The sequence below is a fragment of the Orcinus orca genome, chromosome 16, assembly GCF_937001465.1.
Source record: "Orcinus orca chromosome 16, mOrcOrc1.1, whole genome shotgun sequence".
Lineage (NCBI taxonomy): Eukaryota > Metazoa > Chordata > Mammalia > Artiodactyla > Delphinidae > Orcinus > Orcinus orca.
Window position 1 is genome coordinate 79638013 of NC_064574.1, and position 20186 is coordinate 79658198.

The 20186-nt window shown below is 57.5% G+C and overlaps 1 protein-coding gene across 1 annotated transcript; it reads left to right on the forward strand.

The window, feature by feature from the left end:
* Positions 1 to 8010: 8010 nt before the first annotated feature.
* LOC101277338 (uroplakin-3b-like protein 1) lies at positions 8011 to 14804 on the forward strand (the record flags this gene model as incomplete). The annotated part of the gene is given in 6 exon segments (XM_033426802.2): positions 8011 to 8500; positions 10013 to 10165; positions 10335 to 10554; positions 11123 to 11199; positions 11475 to 11595; positions 12445 to 14804. Coding segments are annotated over 6 exon segments (1170 nt in total), but the record flags the coding sequence as incomplete, so codon positions are not given.
* Between the last annotated feature and the right edge of the window lie 5382 nt (positions 14805 to 20186).

Here is a 20186-nt window from a genome sequence, read left to right on the forward strand (position 1 = left end):
CCCTTGATCGCCAGCCCTAACTATACATTGAGGGTGCCCCATCTCCTGACGGGCCCAGGGAAACCCACCCACAGTGGGGGGCAGGGCCAGGAAGCCTCCCACCAACGCAGGTGGGTTTAGCAGTGCTCCCTCCCAGGCAAACACTTTAGGGGGGTCTACTTTGAAAACCCATGCACCCCTGGTCCCTTGTGGTCTCTCCCCCACCCTGCCTGCATCCCCACCAGCCACAAGACCCGCTCTAGGTGCAGACAGAAGCAGATTGAGATGCAGTCAGGAGCTCAGGCCCTGGTGTCCTGGGTGACACCTGGCCATGGGAACCAGCCCCTTCAGTCAGCCACTTTTGAAATTCTGCTACTGTAGAGCCCAGGACCCTCTTGGATTCTTGGAATTGGAGGACGGTTAAAAGTGCCCTCCCCCGCACCAGCTACCCCCAGAGGAGCCAGTCTCACACTGTCCAGCCCAGGCCTGGCTCCAACACCAGACAGGGAGGCCCTTGAGGCCCAGGATGCCCAGCTTGGGGACTGCCAGGAGGGATATGGTGGGGAGGGAGAGGGGTCCGCTCGTGTTTGCTGAGTGAAAAAATGAACAAACCTGCCCAAAGCTGGAAGATCAGCCAGGAGCAGGAACTGCCCCAGGCTCTTTCTGTCCCAGGGTCCTTTTGTGGCTTGTTCTTAGTGCCAGAATCTGTGCAGGTCCCAGGAGCTGCGACACCCTGTGCAGGCCTGGGGCTGCCCCTCACTTCTGAACAGCATCTTCGAACCCTCTGAGGAGCTGCTGTCGCCCCATCGGGGCCACTGGGGCTTAACCGTGGAGACAGGCTCTGAACACACATTGCAACATGGTGAGTGAAGACTGGGCAGGGGAGCCCAGGGGAGGCAACTGACCCCACCTGATGGTCAAGGGGACTTCCTAGGGCTGAGATGAGTCTCAGGAGGCAAATGCAAGTCAGTCAAGTCAGAGGAAAGAAGGAGAGGGTGTGACTCAGGGAGATCAGGTGTAAATGGTCTTGCCCTACGGTGGCACGGATGGTGCCCGGGACCGTGGCAGCAGGGACTGGGGGCCAGGAGGCCAGTAAGAGGGAGGGTGACCTCCAGGCCGATGGAATCAGCCCTGACCCAGCTGGGGCAGATGAAGCAGGTTGGAGGGGAAGAGTTGGATTCTAGAAATATTCAGGAGGTGGCTGGAGGAATCAGGCACTTCTGAGACTTGGGGGATAAGCCAAGAGGAGAGGTTGTGCTCTCCTTTTAAAAAAAGAGGCTTGTTTTTTAAAATAAATTTATTATTTATTTATTTTTGGCTGCGTCAGGTCTTCGTTGCTGAGTGTGGGCTTTCTCTAGTTGCGACGAGCGGGGGCTACTCTTCGTTGCGGTGCGCGGGCTTCTCATTGCGGTGTCTTCTCTTGCTGCAGAGCACGGGCTTTAGGTGCATGGGCTTCAGTAGTTGTGGCACTCGGGCTCAGTAGTTGTGGCGTGCGGGCTTAGTCACTCCGCGGCATATGGGATCTTCCTGGACCAGGGCTACGAACCCGTGTCCCTGGTGTTGGCAGGCGAATTCTTAACCACTGTGCCACCAAGGAAGTCCCTGTGCTTGAGTTTCTGATGTGGGGACGGGTATGAATGCAAAATGGGGCCCTTTATGTTCTGAAAGTGGTTCTATCACCCCAGCTTTAGAGCAGATCCCCAGAAAAGAGGGTTCTGGGAACATCATCTTAGGTCGGTGAATCCACAAATACACTAACAAATTGTTTGTTTTTTAATTAATTTATTTTATTTGTTTATTTGTTTGTTGCTTCGCGGCATGTGGGATCATCCCAGACCAGGGCTCGAACCAGTGTCCCTGCATTGGCAGGTGGATTCTTAACCACTGCGCCACCAGGGAAGTCCACAAATTGTTAATATTTTACAAAGATGGAAGCCAACGCTGGTCAGCGGGAGGCCACCCTGTGAGCCTGCCCAGCTGTGGGCGTGCTGCCCCAGGGCTGTGCTGACAGGTGTGCCCAGGCGCCACAGAGTCCACAGGGAGAAGGGGTGGCTGGCGGGACCAGTCATCGCCAACACAGGCACCGTCACGCTGGCCCCCGGGGAGCCGTGCCATGAGCCAGACGCCAGCCCGGCGAGGGTCAGCTCGTGACAGCCTTGAGCAGGGTGCTTAGTGAGAACCACATTGTGGAGAATTTTTCATTAAATAATGTTTTAAATTTTCTCCAGGGCTGTATTTGGGGAAGTGCCTCCAAATCCACTGGCCCATAACATAATGGCTCAGTGGCTAAAAACAAGCTCATTGTTAAAAAGGAAAAAACAGCAACGGTTGTGGGGGCGATGACTCGCAAATGACTCATCAGGCCAGAAATCGAAGGAATCAGGATGGAAACCAGGCAACCGGGCAGCATCCCTCCCTCCCTCTCACCCTCTGGGTTCACTTTACTCCTCTGTATCTCTGAACCACCCGTGTCACTCCATCATCCCGGCAGTCCCCAGGCCGGCCACCCTGGTCTCTTGCCGGGGTGTCAGCAGCTGCCCCTTTGCTGGTCTCCCGGTACCAGCGTCCCTGATCCCCACCCGCATTCTCCTCCCAGCATCCCGAGGGACCAGATTATACACCTAATGGTGTCACACCCTTGCTCACAACTCTCAGAGGGATTTCCTGCTGCAAGAACAGAATCCAGATTCATCACCTCAGTCCTGAGGCCCCATGATCCACCCCTTGCTGCCTGAATTCATGCCACACACACCCTCCGTTAGCCCCCATGCCACAGGGCCTTTGCACTTGCTTTTCCCTCAATGTAGACCATTCCTCCACTTCGCTCCCCTTCCTCTAGATCATTCCTCAGCTTCACTGTCGCTTCTTCAAGGAAGCCCTTCCTGACTCTCTCAGCTCTCCTAGAGCTGTGTTCTTTTCTTTCTCGGCACATTTTCTTTCCATTTTGTAATTAGACATTTAAAACGGTGAGCTTTTGCGTCTCCTCCACTAAACTGTAAACTCCAGGAGGGCAGGGATCGCGTCTGCTTTGCTCACCAGGGTACTCCTACAGCGAGCACAGTGCCCGGCTCCCAGTAGCTGCTTAATAAATATTTGTTGCCTGAATGCTTTATAAAAGGCGTCTTCACACCGACTGCAATCGGCTGGCCAGGGCACATGCTGCTTTGCCCGGTGCAGGTGTGTGACCGGTGGGTACCCTGGCTGCCCAGGAGCCTGGCACGTCCCGCCCTCTGGCTGCTACAGTGGGAGGTGCAGACTCAGGCTCCACCACAGGTGGGGTTCCTGGGTGGGGTGAGGGGGCCGAGTCCATGCAGAGAAGAGACACCTTTTTGTGATTCTTACAAAGACATCATATGGCTAGCGCTGGCCGGGGGACATGGCAGCAAGAAAGCCATGTCCCCGACATAATATGGGTGTTGCAGGAGCTGGGCAGTCAGAATGGCAATCATCTCTCATGCCCAGGAAGGTGGCCAGTGCCCAGGCACACACACTGTTATAGACAGAACCGTGTTCCTCACAATTCCTGTGTTGAAGCCCTAACCCCCAGTGCCTCAGAATGTGACTGTATTTGGAGAGAGGGTCTTTAAAGAGGTAACGAAGTTAAGAGGTCATTAAGTAAGTTCTTGAGGGTGGGATGTAATCCAGTCTGACTGGTGTCCTTGTAAGAAGAGATTGGGACACAGAGACACCCGGGATGCTGCAGAGGACAGACCATGTGAAGAGGCAGCAAGAGGGCGGCCGTGTGCCAGCCAAGGAGAGAGGCCCCAGAAGACACCAACACTGCTGATGTGATCTTGGCCTTCCAGCCTCCAGAACTGTGAGGAAGTGCTGTTTAAGCAGCCTGGTCTGGGGCCCTTTAGCTGGCACAGGCTAATCCACCCACCCACCATCACGGTGCTGTGGACATGAGCGGTGACGGAGGCGGAGTGCACAGGGCAGGGGTCAGTGATGAGAGCTGACGGGCAGCAGCGTGTGCAGAGGCTTGGAGGCAGGAAGGGCCATCACACTGGCCCCTTGACCCAGCTTTCCGGGCCTTCTCCTCCCCTCCCTGTGGAGAAGCCAGAGGCCACTGCAGCCGCGTCCTGGCCCTCCCTTTTCGGCCTCCACCACTGGTCCCAGGCTTGCATGCATCAAGGAAGAGCCACGGTGGCTGCCTCTTGGCCCTAAATTGTGAGATTTCACTCCAAGGGGGCATTCTACCAAAAGAGCTTTCTGGTTTATGATTCTGGGTTTACGATGCTTTAACTAAACAGGAGAGGTGGTGAGCTGCCTGTCATGAGGGGTATACAAGCAGACCTGGAAGGGGCTGGACCACTGTGCAGTAGAAAGATTCGGGGCAGGGTGGGGTCAGTGAACTGTAGGGTCTTTTCCCCTTGAAATTAGCACAGACGGGTGTCTGTTAGGGTCTGGTGAGTGGCCCCGAGGTCAAGCTGGTGGCAGGGGAAGGGACTAGGTCACCTGCCCTCTCCCTCTCTGCCTGAAACCCCAGGCTGCAGATCTGGTGTCTCACTCTGCTGGGGAGGGTGAGCCCAGAGCTTCTCCCTGTGCGCCTCCTCGGGGCAAGGTGTGATGCTTGCCATGGAGCTGGGGCCTTGTGTGGTAACACAGGGCTGGGTGGGCCTTTGGGAGCATTACCTGGCTGCCCTGTGTGTGTGTCGGGTGGGGGGGGTTGTTTGGAACCCCACCCTGTCCCATGAGTCACCCCAAAGGTACACAGCCAGGTAGGTCCTTGGGAATAGACTATTCCCCAGGGCTTGGTATGTCCCACTCACCACCACCCCCAGCCCTTCCTGGCCCCTCTGGGCATCCTGGTCCCACTCTCTTCTCATCCCCTGGTCTCTCTCTAGGCCACATGCAGCAGCCCTGGTTGAATGCAGGACCAGGAGGGACTCCTCAAGCCCTGTGGGTCTGGGAAGGAGCCCTCATACCTGGGCCTGGGGGGACAAATGGAGCCAGCTGGGGCCCCAAGTGGGCTGTGGGTATGGACACCCCTGGTACCCAAGGGAACTTGTCCCAGATCAAGCTGAGAGGGGATACTGAAGATTGCCTCCGTCTGTGGTGTGTGATTAAAAATAGCATTTCACATCAGTAGGGAAAGGACTGATTTTTCAGTATTTTAGGTTTTTTTCATTATTGGGGTTTTTTTTGGAGGCTTCGTTACGTAGGCATGATTGATTAACTCATTGGCCGTTGATGATTAATCTAACCTCCAGCCCCTCTCCCCTTCCCAGAGGTGGGGGGGATGCAGCTGAAAGTTCTAACCCTCTAATCAGGTGGCTGGTTCCCCTGGCAACCAGCCACCCCCTTCCTGTGGTTATCTAGGGGATTTCCAAAATCACCACATCAACATAAACTCAGGTGTGGTTGAAAGGGGCTTATTATAAAAAACAAAAAACAGGCATTTCACCTTTATCACTCTGGAGCTATTTCAGGGAACAAAGGATGCTCCTTTAGGAGCTGTGGGCTGCCCTACCACAGACAAAGACTATAATATATATCAGAGTAGCCATAGGTAACTGATACAAGGACACGTACCAAACTAAGGAGACTGGATGCCTGGGCGGGGAGGGCAGGAGTGGGATAGAGATGGGCGCGAAGAGAAAAAATTAAAAAATAAAAGCAGGACCTTGTGCAGAGCAGTAATGAAGGGTGCCACAAAAACTGAGAAGGAAAAAAAAAAAAAAACTGAGAAGGAAACGTAATCCTTTGCTCCTGCAAGGCCTCCCAATTAAACACAGATGAAAAGGGGAAAGAGAGAGAGTCCTGCCTGTGTATTAGAAGACCGAGGGTTGGTTTCCAGCCTTGCCACTGACCGTCCACGGGGCTGAGAAAGTTCCTCTCCCCGTGGGGGCCTGGTTTTCTCATCTGTATGATGAGATTAACAATCGTGCCTGCCCTGCCCGCTTCTGGGGATCTGAGATGAGTCGATGGGCAAGAAGGTACTTTCAGAAGGAAGAAGCTCTTCCCATGTTATGATGCCTGCTTTCAACTGCCTTTCAAAAGACAAAAAGAGGGGAAAAAAGTAAATCTATATACTTATCAATATACATTATATTACAAAATATATGTGTATTATAAGTATATATTATATATACATATGTTTTGTAAGTATACATATATTTACATATAAGTATATGTATTATATATACATATAAGTATATATTGGTATAGAGAGAGTAACATAGTGTGTGTGTATATATAGTAAATATATATATATATATGGGAGGGAGAGGCTTGAGAGCAAATACAGCAAAATGTTTACAATTGTTGAATCTGGGTGGAGGCTATATGTATGGGCATTCTTCGTACTATATATTTTCAACTTTCCTAGGTGTGACCATTTCTGTAATAACAGGCTGGCGAGATAAAGAAGCCTTTCCGGGGCTGGGTCTGACCGGGATTCGCCGGCTGGGCCCCAGCTGGACCGGCTCGTGTCCCCCTCTCTTCCACATCTGGGTCCAGGAGCGCTGGTCCCGCTCTCTCAGAGGCCCACACACCTGCTTAACGTTCTACCTGTGCGACCTCCGTGTCCCATGACTAAACGTTGACCTCAGGATGACCTGCATCTCAAGCCCGTCCAGGTAACCGCCAGACGCTGAAGTGGCTGCTTCGCGGACGGCCCTGTGCCAGCCCCTGCGAACCCACCCCCTCCTCCCTGCCACCCCGTGAGGAAGGAGGGCCGGTTCCTGCCTTGAGGAGCTTCCAGCGGGAGGAGGGCCGGGTGTGCACAGGGATGCACTTGATATAACAATACATTTTATTGCAATGATTGTAAGATGGAGGTACACGCCAGGTGCTGGGAGGACATTAGGGGAGGCACCAAAGCCAACCAGGGGACAGTTTCTAGTGGTGCCAGACCCTGGGGTAGGTAGGACTGAAGGACAAGGGTTCGCTGGGTACTTACTGCAAGGCAGCAAGGGCCCTGTGGGAGGAGCCTGGCCTGAGCCACCTGAGAGGGGAGAAGCCTTAGAAGAGGGGTGCCAGCGACCTTTGGCTTTATTGTGTTTTTTTGTTTGTTTGTTTTAAAATATTTATTTATTTTGTGGTTGCATTGGGCACACGGGATCTTTTTTGTTGCGGTGTGCGGGCTCTTCGATGTGGCGCACGTGGGGTCTTAGTTCCCCTGCACTGCAAGGTGGATTCTTAACCACTGGACCACCAGGGAAGTCCCTCAGCGGCCTTTTGGTTGAGGCTCTCCAGGCGCACACCCGAACTCCCCCGACCTCGTCTGCCTTCCCGAGTTTTTCCGCTCTGCTTTTGGCCCCCAGTTCCTTGGGGGCTGAGTCAGTCACTGGTGAATACAGTAATGTTCAATCTTGAAAAGTTTGGAACTAGCTCGTCCGAGTAAAGAGTTGGTCACAAAAAACCTACTAGGTGATAACATAGTGTGGGTAGGAATATTTTCCTTTTTCGAAGTTCACTGCAATAAACAATTTGCACAGTTTAAGTATATTGGGAAAGGAAGATAATGCAGGTGGGCTGGTAATCAAATAGATTATATATTTGATTAGATAGAGATATAAATTAAATGTGTTTTAATAACTAAAGAATATTTATAATTAATTGTTTAAAAAAGTTTTTAAGTGCTCCGCAAAGGAGTTTGAGTTTTAGGAGGGCGGCTCCAGTCAGCTATGGAGCTGGGCCGGCGAGGGTGGGGGCTGGTGCTCGGGGCAGGGGACCACCCTGAGGGTCTGCTGCTCCAGTCCAGGTGAGAGGTGGTCGGTACATGCTCTGCCCGCCGGCCCTGAGCCCCATCCTGGCACCTTCCGTCTCGAGGAGGGATTGCCCTGCTCTGGCAGTGGCCAGAGATGGAGGAAGGAGAGAGGGCAGGTCACCTGGATAAGGAGAGGAGGGAGGGTGATGTTGGGGAGCCCCCTTCTGGGGCCAGGCGGTAGGGGGACAGCAGGGACGGAGTGCCCCTAGGCTTGCCGTGGGGGGTGATGCTCCAATTCTGGGTCTGGCCCGGCTGGCTGGGTAGTCTTGGACAAGCCCCCTTCCCTGCTCTATGCCTCGTCTGAGAAATGAGGATAACTCCCTTCTGCAGAGGGGGGGCCATGGGGAGCCGTGGTTGCCAGGTTGGGGGACCATTTGGACGAGGAGATTCCACAAGGCGCGGCAGGGCTGTCCCTGGGGCTGCCTGGACCCCAGGACTGGCTCCTCTTTCCGTGGCCCCTCCCCAGCCAGGCCCTCCTGGAGCGGGGGTGGGGTGCAGTTTTCCTCTTCAGACCCCTCCCTTGCAATGCCAAAGCCTTGGGGCCAGCACATTCAGCCCCTAAGCGGTCCAACCAGTTGTCTGGGAGAAAGGGGGCACGTGGGAGGGGCAGCAGGAGGTGCCAGAAGCAGCCTCCCCCAGCCCAGCACGCACAGCGGAGCCTCTGGGGCTCCGGATGCTGCAGACAGACCCTCGGACTGACAGACAGTTGGACGCTTGGCCTGGCCGTGAGGCTCAGCGGGGGACAGTCTTCTCTTCTGACGGCCCTGTTGCCGCTGCTGACCTGCCTCCATCTGGGGATGAGTCTGGGTGAGTGAGGGTCGGGCAGGGCAGGGGTGCCCACTGTGCTTCGGGCTTAAGGAAGACAGACCCCACCTCCCCCGCCGCCTCCTGAGCCCCGAGTCTGGGGACTGGGTGCCAGGTGGGTCAGGGGAGACAGCACACCAGAAGAGGTCGCAAGACAGACACCTGTCCCCCTACCCCCCGCCCCAAGATTGGGAGCAAGGAATGCTTCCTCCCTCTCTTTGGGCTTCTCATCTCCGTGCCTCCTGAGCCCGATTCTCACCAAATGGCTCCCTCCTTCCCCTCCTTCCCCTCCTTCCCCTCCTTCCCCTCCTTCCCCTCCTCCCCGGCCCGAGGAGAGGTTTAAAGAAGTCTTCAAGGGTAACACTTACCCCAAAAGAAGCTCTCCAAGGGGGTCTACAGGCATTGTTCACTGTCAGGCTCTGAAACTGGAGCGACTTAGAGATGCAGCCCCCATGCCCCCATCTCTGCTGTTCCATGTCTTTCCTCTCTTTTAAGCAAACATTAAGTACCTGCTGTATGCCGTGTGCCCTGGGCCTCAGCGTTAGAGCCAGGAGCTCTGAGAGAGGAGGGTTCTAGCCCTGAACCCTTGGGGTTGAGCTGAATTAAATGGAAATGAATTGCATTGAACTGAACTGAAAGAGGGAGAGGGTTCTGGAGACGTCCATAACGCCCACCTCATCTTTCTTCTGCTCTCCAGTATCTGGGGCTGAGGGACACCTCAGGGGGCCTGGAGAGGAGTTAGGGGTTCTGAGCCCTCCAAGCAGAGCAGCAAGGCTAGACAGGGCTGTGAGGGGCTGAGAGGGGGACAGGTTCTCTAAGGGGAGGGAGCCTTGGGACGGGGTGGGAGGTGCAGAGCACTGGGTGGGCAGGAGAGGCCGCCCTAGGATCTGAGCCAGGACACTTCCTCGAGGCCCACCTCTGGGCCTAGGGTCTTCCTGTGTCACCCCCCCCACCCCCAACCAAGCCATTCATTCCTCTCATCAAGCAAACCAACCTGGACCGTGTGGATGGAGCTGGGGGGGTACTTGAGAGGTGGGTAAACTGAGGCCTGCAGAGCGTCAGAGCTCAAGGTCACTGGGCTCTGTCAAGAGCCCGGCCTAAGGTTTGGGCTTGGGCTCAGGCTGCCCCAAATCTGAGTGTCACCCCAGCAGGACCTAAGACGCCTCTCCCAGAAGAACTGTGCATGCAGCTGGGGAAGGGTCTCCTGTGCCTCCACCTGTCCTCCTTCCCCAGGCCCTGCCCATCACTGAGACCCCGGTGACGCAGGGGGGCAAGGCCTCCCCCCGACCTCCCACGGTGCCCACCCCTAATAGGCTCCCAAGGCAGGGGCCAGGGGCCGGACACGGAAGTGCCAAGGAGCATTCCTGGTTAATGCCTGACCAGAGCTCCCAGGAAAAGCCCTAACTCCTCCCACTGACGGGGGCTTCCAGGGCCATGAGCCCGTCCCCCCAAGACGAGGCGCCGGGGACCTGGTCATGCTGTCGAGCCTCTTCTCTCTGCCCGCAACGGCCCCAGAGCACATCAGCTACGCGCCCCAGCTCTCAAACGCCACCCTGGCAGGGAGACTTACCCAGCCCACCTTCACACTGGAGCAGCCGCGGGGCCAGTTCAGTCACTTTAACGTCGCCGACTTTGACGCCATCTGGCTGGTGTTGGCCCACAGCAATGGTGGGTGCTGCCGGGGCAGGCCTCGCTTTCCCCTCTGTGAAATGGGCAGGCGGGCCTGAAGGGAGCAGGGGTAGGTGCTGCCGGGGATGTGGCCAGAGGCTGTCTGGCCTGGCGGGATGGGGTAGAGCCCGTGCATCCCCCACCTTCTGACCCTCGGTGCCACCCTCAGCCACCCAGAGCTTCACTGCCCCACAGAAGGTGGAGGACACCCCGGTCCCTGCCAACTTGCCCCAGAGGGGCTACTACATCACGCTGAGGACCAGCTGAGCACTCTACCCGGGCGGCCAGCCCGGCAACGAGCTCCGGGTCCTCCGTGTCGCCAGCGATACCCGCTGCTCCCCGATGACAAGAGGCTGCCACCACCCCCTGCCGGGCCCGGGCCCCTACCGGTGAGCGGCCAGCCCCGCGCTGGGGTGGGAGGGCTCCTGCCTGTGTCCAGACCTGAGCCTGGATGGCTCCCAGCTGAGTGCCTGGGTTCCTGGCTCCAGTTCTGCCATTAGGAGAAGGGGGCTGGGGCCTGGGAGTCCACGGTGAATTCTTCCATCTTCTTGGGCAGAGGGCCAACTTGAGCCCCCGCCCCCATGGGCCATGTGGACCATGTGGGTGGAGTCTCCCCATCCAGGCAGGGTGGTGGGCCCTGGCCCCATCTCTCCTCATTCAGGGCTTGATTCACTGATGTTCTGTGCTGAGGCATCTAGTCCGCTCCACACACATTTCCCAAGAGAGGACCCTAAGGGTCGCAGAGAAGGCAAGGGATGCACCCAAGGCCACACAGCTGAGACATCCCAGTCACAGCTGGGATGGAGCCCCTGCCAGTGGGCTCTAAGACTGTGCTTTTAGCTCTAGGCTGTTCCCCCCAGGCCCTGGGAGTCAGGGGGAGAGACTGACAGCCACCAGGGTTGGAGGGTTTCAGGTCCTGGGGACCCCCCCACCCCCAATGCTGGGTCTCCTGTTCAGAGTGAAATTTCTGGTGGTGAGAGACAGGGGACCCATGGCTGAGACAGAGTGGTCCAGTGAGACCCACCTGCAGCAAGGTATGGGGCCAGGTGTGCAGCTCAAACTCTAGGGCTGGGGGCTCCTGAGGACTGGGGGTGGGTGGGGAGGAATGGGCCAGCCCCAGTCAGTCAGAGCCACCGTTACCATCCTGCTGTCTGCAGGTGCCCCTCCCCAGGCCGCCTGCAAGCCCCGCCCCCCTGGGGCTGCGGTGAGAGGTGGTTGGTCTGGAGGCTGTTCCAGGCCCCCCTTCTCAGGTCAGATCTCTTTCCTCCCTTCTCACCCCACCTGCCTGTGGGCACCCTCACACCCTCAGCCGAGGCACTCCAGGCTGCCCCAGGGCCCCAGAGCGCGGGCGCCGTGGTCATCGTTGCCATAGTGTCGGTCCTGCTGGCCGTCGTCCTCACCACCCTCCTCACCCTGCTCATCTACACCTGGTAAGTGGAGAGGGTCGGGACTGCCCTGGGAGGGGTGGAGTCCCTCTCCTGGGCCACCTCTATCCTTTCCCCACGCCCCGGCCCAAGCCCCCAGCCCAGGCCCCCAGCCCAGCTTGTTCTGCTGGAAGGGTTTTCCCTGAAGGCCGAATAGGGCTAACAATTATTGATCAAGGGATCCCCAAGGTTCTAGACCCTCTAGGTGGGGGTGGTGTGTGCATTAACCCCTCCCTCTCTTGTCCCTCTGCCTGACGCCTGCTGAGGGGTTGGGGGGGTGGGGGGCCACTTTTTCTGAGTGCTCACCATCTGCCCCCTGGTGGCAAGAGCTGGAATTGCGAGTGGGAGCGCAGAGCAGATGTTCCAGGTGGAAGACATCCAGGTGGAGGTGAATTGCTTTTAATCTAAGCGCTGAGCTTTGACTTGAGCGCTCAAGGCTTCATCTGGGGCCTGGTGGGGAGGGGGTGTCCACCAGGCTTCCTGGAGGAAAGGGACGTCTGGTCCCCGACGAGGATTTGGAGAGGAGGGGGAGGGTCTGGGGGCAGAAGAGTTGCCAGGAAGGCCTGGGCCTTGATCCCAGCTGAGGAAACGGGCTGTATGCTGAAAGCCAGAGAGCGCCAGTGGCCAGCTGTGATCAGGGGAAACAGGCAGATGGTGTTTTAGAGGCATCCTGGGTGTGGGGAGTGGGGGAGGGGAGCGTTGCGGTGGGGTGATGACAAAGGGCAGGGAGACAGAGCTGGATTTGTGAGGTTTAGAGGAGTAGCCTCCAACCTCTAGGCAATAGCCATCGGATTTCCATGAGGCCCTGCATTCTTCATTCTCTCCATCTCTCCTCCCCTCCCCCCTCCCCCCCAGCTATGACACCTGTGGGAGCACGTCCATCTCTGGTCCAGGGGAGCTGGCGTGCATGAGAAGATATAACACCCACCACATGTTCAGCCCTTCAGCCGAGGGGGGCTCCTGAGAGGCTCCAGGGGGCCCCCATCTGCCCTTCTGCCTCGCCCCTGGTCCAGGCTGCAGAGCATGGGCTGGGGGCTTGCCCTGCTGCTTCAGAGCCCTGGGAGAGAGTGTTTCCAAATAAGGAAGGGGGGGAGGGTGTCCTTAGTCCAAAGCTTGGGCCTGTCCCTGTCAGAAATAAATGTCCCCATTATTGGGGACAGCCCCCTGAATGGCTCTGTCATTGTACACCTGGGCAGTCTCCCTGCATCCCTGTCCCCAGCTCCTCTTGGGAGGATACAGCAACCGGGGGTGAAGCCCAGGGTCCTAGGCCAGCTGAGCCATTGGGGCAGGGCAAGCCTCTCTTCTGGCCTCAGTGGCCCTGTCTGTAAAGTGGGGGTGATTCCAGTGGTCCCCCTGGGCCCGATGGAGCCGAACCAAGGGGGTGGTCGTGCCCACCTGCCCTGCGCGTCTGGCGCTTGCTGGCGCCACCCCCGCCCCCACCTCCTCCTCTTCTTCTTCTTTTTTTTTAATATTTATTTATCTGGCTGCACCAGGTCTCAGTTGCGGCACACGGGATCTTCGTCGCCACGTGCGGGCTTAGTTGCTGTATGCGGGATCTAGTTCCCTGACCCAGGATCGAACCGGGGCTCCCTGCATTGGGAGCGCGGAATCTTAACCACTGGGCCACCAGGCAAGTCCCCCCGCCTCCCCTTTGTGGTCTCCCTCCATCTGGCCTCGCCTCCTGGCTGGAGGACGTAGAGCTTCTAGGCTTCACCCCGACCTCTGTGCTCACGCCGGGGTGGGGGTGTGGAAATGCGTGAGAAGCTGCAGCCCCTGGAGATGCCTGGGCTCAGACTCGGGCCCCGAACCTAATGCAGGGCACCAAGCACCTGTCGTCATCCACTCCACTCCAGGCCAGGCCCCCTGGGGCCAAGATGACCCAGCAAGGTTCTGTCCTCAGGTCACCCACCGCTGTGTGGGAGAGGAGGGGAAACCAGCCAGCACAAGGGATGGAGGGAGTGCAGAGGTTTGAGGGCCGGAGGAGGCTTCCTGAGCAGGCGTGGCCTTGGAGGAGGGGCCGCACTGTGACAGGTGGACCGGGGAAGGGGACCCAGACAGGATCAGCAGCATGTACAAAGGCCTGGAAACCATGGTGACTGCTGGGTGGGCAGGTTGGGGACAGCTGGAGGGTGGGGTGAGGGGCCGCGAGGAGGCCAGGGGATGCCCCTTGCTACGTGAAGGGCCTCACCCCCTGGGGCATGGGGCAGGGAAGAAGGGCTCTGGCTGCATGCCCAGGTGCCTGTGTCCGGGTGGTGCAAATGGCCCTAATGGGTTTATTAAGCCGGTGCACACACAGCTGGCTCTTGCTGTGGAGGAAATGGTCACATGACCAGCCTGGGAGGGGCAGGGAGGGGAGGGGGGCACACAGAATTCCAGCCTCTGCCCAGCTAAGCCTTGATCTCTCCACAGCCTTTCCAGAGCAGCCATGAGCCCCGACCCTGGGGCTGGGTGACCTTGGACATATCACTTACCCTCTCTGGGCCTGTTTTCCCCTTAATGTAAAAGCGAAGGTTGAACTGGGTAACTCTAAGGCCCTGCACTCCACCAGCACCCAGTATGGGTCGGACACTGGCAGGAAACAGATGGCACGCTGTCTAATGGGGCAATTGACAGCATTTACAAGGGTTTGGGCAGCATATTAAGGGGACCCAGGGCACCGATGGGGCCATAAGCACTCCTGTCCCTGAGGGGCTGGTGGTGTTTCCAGAGCCAGTGGGCAGGAGCCACGGGCAAGGGTCTGCCTGGCAGGAGCAGGGGGCTGTAGGTAGAGGGAGCCGGGGGACTAAATACCCCGGCCTTTCTCCTCTGGCCTTCTGATCGCGTGCTGACCACACCTAACCAGAAGCAAGAGGGCGGGGGGTCTGGACGGTGTGGTCCATGTGCCAGCTAGACCTGTGTCCAGAGCAGGACAGAGAGGGGCCAAGAATGGCCTTAGAGGGTACTGTGATCTGTTTTTTACTCACAGCACTTCTGACACCAAATGTGTGGGGGTTTTCTGTTTGTTTTTTATTTTTATTTTGGCCATGCCAAGTCTCAGTTCCCTGACCAGGGATTGAACCCGGGCCACAGCAGTGACAGCGCCGAATCCTAACCACTAGGCCACCAAGGAACTCCTCAAATGGGTGGGTTTTTCTCACACCAACCAATTCTCCAGCTCTCTGGACACCAACTGGGTGTCCTGCAATTGAATTCAATTCTGACACTAATTCCCTGGAGTTAGTCCCACAAGATCGCCCCCACCTAGATGCCAGGAATAAGTATGGGGCACCCGCACATCTATTGAACTTGGTTACAAATAGCTTATTCCCATGACCCCCTCCTCAGATTCCATAATTTACTAGAACGGCTCACAAAACTCAGGAAAACAGTTCACTTACTATTACTAGATTATTATAAAGGATACAACTCAGGAACAGCCAGCTAGAAGAGATGCACAGGGTGAGGTATGGGGGGAGGGGTGCTGAGCTCCCATGCCCCCTCTGGGTGTACCACCTCCCAGCACCTCTGTGTGTTCATCCACCCGGAAGTTCTCCAAATCCCATTGTCTAGGGTCTTTATGGAGGTTCCATGACATAGGCACAATTGATTAAATCATTGGCCATTGATGATTGAACCAACCCCAGTGCCCTCCCTGGAGGCTGCTTAGGAAGAGTGGGGGGATAGGGCTGAAAGTTCCAGCCCTTTAGTCACATGGTTGGTTCCATCCTAAAGCTATCTAGGGGGAATTCCCTGGTGGTCCAGTGGTTAGGACGCCACGCTTTCACTGCCAAGGGCTGGGGTTCGATCCCTAGTCAGGGAACGAAGATCCTGCGTGGGGCAGCCAAAAAAATTAAAAAAAAAAAAAAAAGCTATCTAGGGGCCCACCCAGAGTCACCTTATTAGCATAAACTCAGGCATGGTTGAAAGGGGCTCCCCTTATGGATAACAGAAGATGCTCCTCTCACACCAGCACTCAGAAAATTGCAGGGGTTTTAAGAGCTCTGTGCCCAAAAACCGGACAAAGACCAAATGTGTGTTACTTATTATATCACAGCATCACAGAGGGGGCACAGGCCGCCTTTGTGCTGATCCTGTGGAATCAGATCTTTCCCCACCTTTGTGGGCTCCAGACTAGAGAAAGGGGCCACAGAGTCCTGTCCCAGACAGAGGGCTGCCTGAGGCCAGGGTTGGGTGTGCAGAGGGGGCTCTGCAGAAGCTGACCCCTGAGTCGTGGAGGACAGCGATCCTGGCCACCTCTGACCGGATATCCCAGAGGGCCTTCAGGCCACCACGTTACCCCACAGCCAAACCTAGAGCTGCCCCCAGCCCCAAACCCCCTCCTGGTTCCCTGGTCCTCCAGCCTCCGAGTTGAGTTCTGAAGACGACCCTGATCAACCTCTGTCCTGGACCACAGGCCCCCACGGGGGACATGCACCACTTTCTGTGACAGGCACAGCCTGGCCACAAAGTTTAAGCCAGCTCCCTGGGACATGCCCAGTGCTGAGCTCAGAGCCCAGCCCGGGGCTGGTGGGATGCCCCACCCCCAACCAACCCAGGCTCCCCGTGGAACCTCAGCTGTGCCCGGCCTTGCTTCCCTGGGCTCTTCTGGGGCCTGGGAGTCCAGGACTGGCTGGAAGGGAAGGCCCGAGCCAGGGTGGCTGGCCCCATAGAGCTGCTGATGGTGACCCCTATGGAGCAGAGAGGGAGCATGGCTCCAGAGCTGTGTCGTGGGACCTGCTCTCAGGGAGCACTGTGCGGGGCAGTGCCCCGGAGCTGCCAGGGCCCTAGGAGGGTCCATATCCGGGCCCCAGCCCTGGCATCCTGTCTGACCCTCCTCAATTTTCTCATCCGTGAAAAGGATGGAAGAGATGAGCGGTAGGGCCCTCAGGTCACTCAGTCCCTCCGTGTTCATTCATTCACTCATTCATTCATTCCCACACTCAGGGGACAGTCACTGACTTCAGTGCTGGGCCTCAAGGACTGCATCAGTGAGAGGTAGACTTGCACAGAGATAACAAGGGGGCCATCATGGGACGGAGAGCGCTGACACTGCTGCCGGGAGCAGGGCCTGGTGGGGCGACACTGACCACAGGGTGCGGCACATCAACCCACTCAGCCCTCCAGCTCTCAGGCACACAAGCCTGAGGAAAACAGACTCAGGGACGATGGCCTCGAGCCATGAAGTGGTGCCACATGTCACCTGATGTCAACCTGATAAATGGACCAACAGATCAGGGCAGAGGACCTGCTGTATCCCGCTGCCTTTCTGCCCGTTTTTCTGGCGCTCTCTCGCTCGCGCGCTCTCTCTCTCTCTCTCTGTAACCTCCCCTCTTATGTTTCTCTGCCTCTGACTACAGTCCTTTGTCTCTGTTTTTAACTCTGACAAGCCATGGGAACTCTCTCACTCCCTGGGGGGAAGCCGTCTGAGCTGAGAGGTGGACACAACCGTTTCGCAATAAACACAAGATAAAATCAGAAAACTGGCTCCTGTTCCAGGTTTGGGCTCAGTAGAGGAAAAGGGCAAAAGGGAAGCAGAAGGACGAGGGAGAAAGACTATGTGTGTCAGGGATGGGGACCGTTCACAGCCCATCACCCCACCGGCAGGTACAGAGGGGTCACCCCGGGCCCCTCCCCCAATGCCCTTTGCAGCCTCCAGGCTCCCCATCTCCATGCCCTGGTTCCTCTCCAGACACCCGGTTGTCCCCTGCGGCGGGAGCCCAGGTGGCCCCAGGGGACTGTTCCGCCCCCCCCTTCCCCACAAGTGTGTGTTTGCACCCCCTCTTTGGCATGGATCTGGGGCTCTCCTGGGAATGCTGGCTCACACAGTAGAGTCTGAAGATCTCGGCGGTGCTGGAAGCCAGGCAGGCAGGAGGGGCTCTGAGGCCCGGGAGGGGAAGGAATCAGCTCATCTGGAGTCTGGGGGGGTGGGCTGCTTCTGGGTCCGACTCCATCAGCCTAAGCTCCCTGGGGGACGTTTCCACCTGGGACACAAAGATGCAAGAGTGTGACCTGAGAGAGGGGTCTCTCCAGGGTCCTGGCCACTCTGTTGGGAGGCCCCTCCCAGGAGGACAGTCCAGGCAGCGGGGGTGGCCGCCTCCACCCTCCCAGGCCCCGTCGGTTAAGCCCAGGCCTAGGTGCAGGCTGCTCGCTGGTGGCCCTGGGGACTTTCAGGGCTGCTGGGAATGTGGTGTGGTGGGAGCCGTGTCGCTTGCTAGGCGGGTTTGAGCTGCCCAGAGTCAGGCCCGAGGTTCCGGTGTCATTCTGATGACTCAGGGTTCACAAACGCTCTTCCTTTTGCCCTCCTGGCTGCCCACGAGGCTGCCTCTGCACCCATCCCTCGTGGGATGAAAGGACTGAGAGAGACAGATGGGGAGCAGAGACCCCCCCCTCCTCAGTCTCTGCGCCCCACCCAGTCACTCCAGCCCAAGAGAGCGAAGCCCACGCGCAGAGAGCAGTGCCTCGGGAGGGGCTGGTCCTCGTCCAGCACCTACTAGGCACCAGGAACGGGCCTGAACAATTCACGTACGTGAACCCCCAAATCCTTGGGGCAATCCCATGGTTAGCCTCATCTTACAGATGAAGAAATGGGGGTTGTGGTAGGTGCCACCAGGGTAGAAAACACAGGATGGGAATCCAGCAGGGGTGGCCCGGGAGGGGTCTCAGAACTCCGCTGGAGGGGAGCAGAGGGGTCTGCAGGACCCCTGGGGGGAAGGCAGGGGTGGTCAGCTCCCCTACCCTGCCTCTGATCTGGGCAGCAGCCAGGGTGGTCCCCCATCCTCCTCCCCGCTCCCCCCCCCCAGCTTCCTTCAGTGGGAGGATGAGGCCGGGCATTTCCACTTCTCTCTGGAAGGTTCCGGAGGTTAATGAGGGCAAAGCACGTAACACCACTCAGGGGGATGAAGTTCTGGGAAGAGAGGAACCTGGATCTGGGCTGAGGGCCAAGGGCAGGGTGGGAGACAGCACCTCTGCTCACGGAGCCTGACCGCCCGCCGTCCCAGGGCCACAGCTTGGCCCTTCTGCCCAGCCACCAGGCCCCTGAGGAGTCTCTGAGAACGTCAGAGACATTGACTGGAGGCCTTCTCTGCCTCGACAGGGCAGGAGGCCCCTTCTCTTCCCACCGTGGACCTGCTCCAGCCTGGGCTATTTGGGAGGTGGACTCCTGGGGCCTGGGAAGCGTGGCCGATATGGCTGTGGTTGTCCCCAGCTGGGCTGATTTACGTCTAAGGCGCAGTTGGCGGGGTGAAGGGAAGAGCAGGTTCTCAATGCCGCCTGGACCCCGGAGGGATGCCAAGCCCACAGCAAAGCCCCAAGGAGTTAAAAGCTGCAGGCAGACTGGACCTCAAACCTATACATCCAGGCTCAGTCCCCAAGGTGGGGACATTGATCTCAGGCTGTTCTCTCCCAACCCACCTTTCTGTGCATCCTCGGCTGCCTGGGCTGCGTGCTGGGCACCAGGGACAGGAACGGCTTGGCCACAGCCCGCTGTCCTATGGGAACAAGGTGGCCAAAACAGAGGGACAGACCCCAGGTAGGCAGTCCCAAAGTGCCATGGGAAGCATTCCCATGGCCCTCTTAGGGGAGAGGGCTCTCTCCTTGCTGCCCAAGCCAGTGGCCCCTTCTGCTGTGAAAGGGGCCCCTGGGCCCACAGGGATGGCAGGAGTGAGGTCAGGACAGCTGTCCAGCTCTCCCAAATAAGACCAAAGGATCTAGAGTTTCTGCTATTGGGCGGTGCAACACGGTGGGTCCACTGCGGAGAGGGTGGGGACAGGTGCGACGTGCCCACAGAGGGACAGCAAGAACTTACCTGCTTAGGACTCAGTGTCCTCATGTCCTCCTGGGACCCAGCAGTTCTGCTCATGGTATTTCCTCTATAGAGAGAAACTTGCGCTCTCGTCCAGCAGAAGTCATATCCGAGAATGCTCATGGGAGCCGTATTCATAACAGGCCCAAACTGGACACAGTACAGAGGTCCGTCCATGGGCGAAGGGCATTGTGGGAGCTCCATCCGCACTGTGGAATGCTATTCAGCAATGATGAAGTGTGGAGAGTTGACCCAGGCAACCACATGAGAGAAGCCTGACATGGAGGAATCTGCACCGTGTGATCCCATCCGTAGGGAGATCAGAACCAGGCAAGACTAACCAGGGTGATCAAGCTGGGGTAGAGGTTGTCCCCGGACTGGGGCACGAGAAAGTCTGCTGGAGGCTGCAAATGTTCTAGATCTCCATCTGGGGGATGGTTACCCGGGGGTATACCTGTGTAAAAATCCATCAAGCTGTTCACTTAAGATGTGTGCGTTTGGGCTTCCCTGGAGGCGCAGTGGTTAAGAATCCGCCTGCCAATGCAGGGGACACGGGTTCGAGCCCTGGTCCGGGAAGATCCCACATGCCGTGGAGCAACTAAGCCTGTGCACCACAACTACTGAAGCCCATGCGCCTAGAGCCCGTGCTCCGCAACAAGAGAAGCCACCACAATGAGAAGCCCGTGCACTGCAACAAAGAGTGGCCCCCGCTTGCCACAACTGGAGAAAGCCCTCACACGCAGCAACAAAGGCCAACGCAGCCAAAAATAAATTTTTTTTTAAAAATGTGCGTTTTACTGTAAGAAAAGGAGTCCAT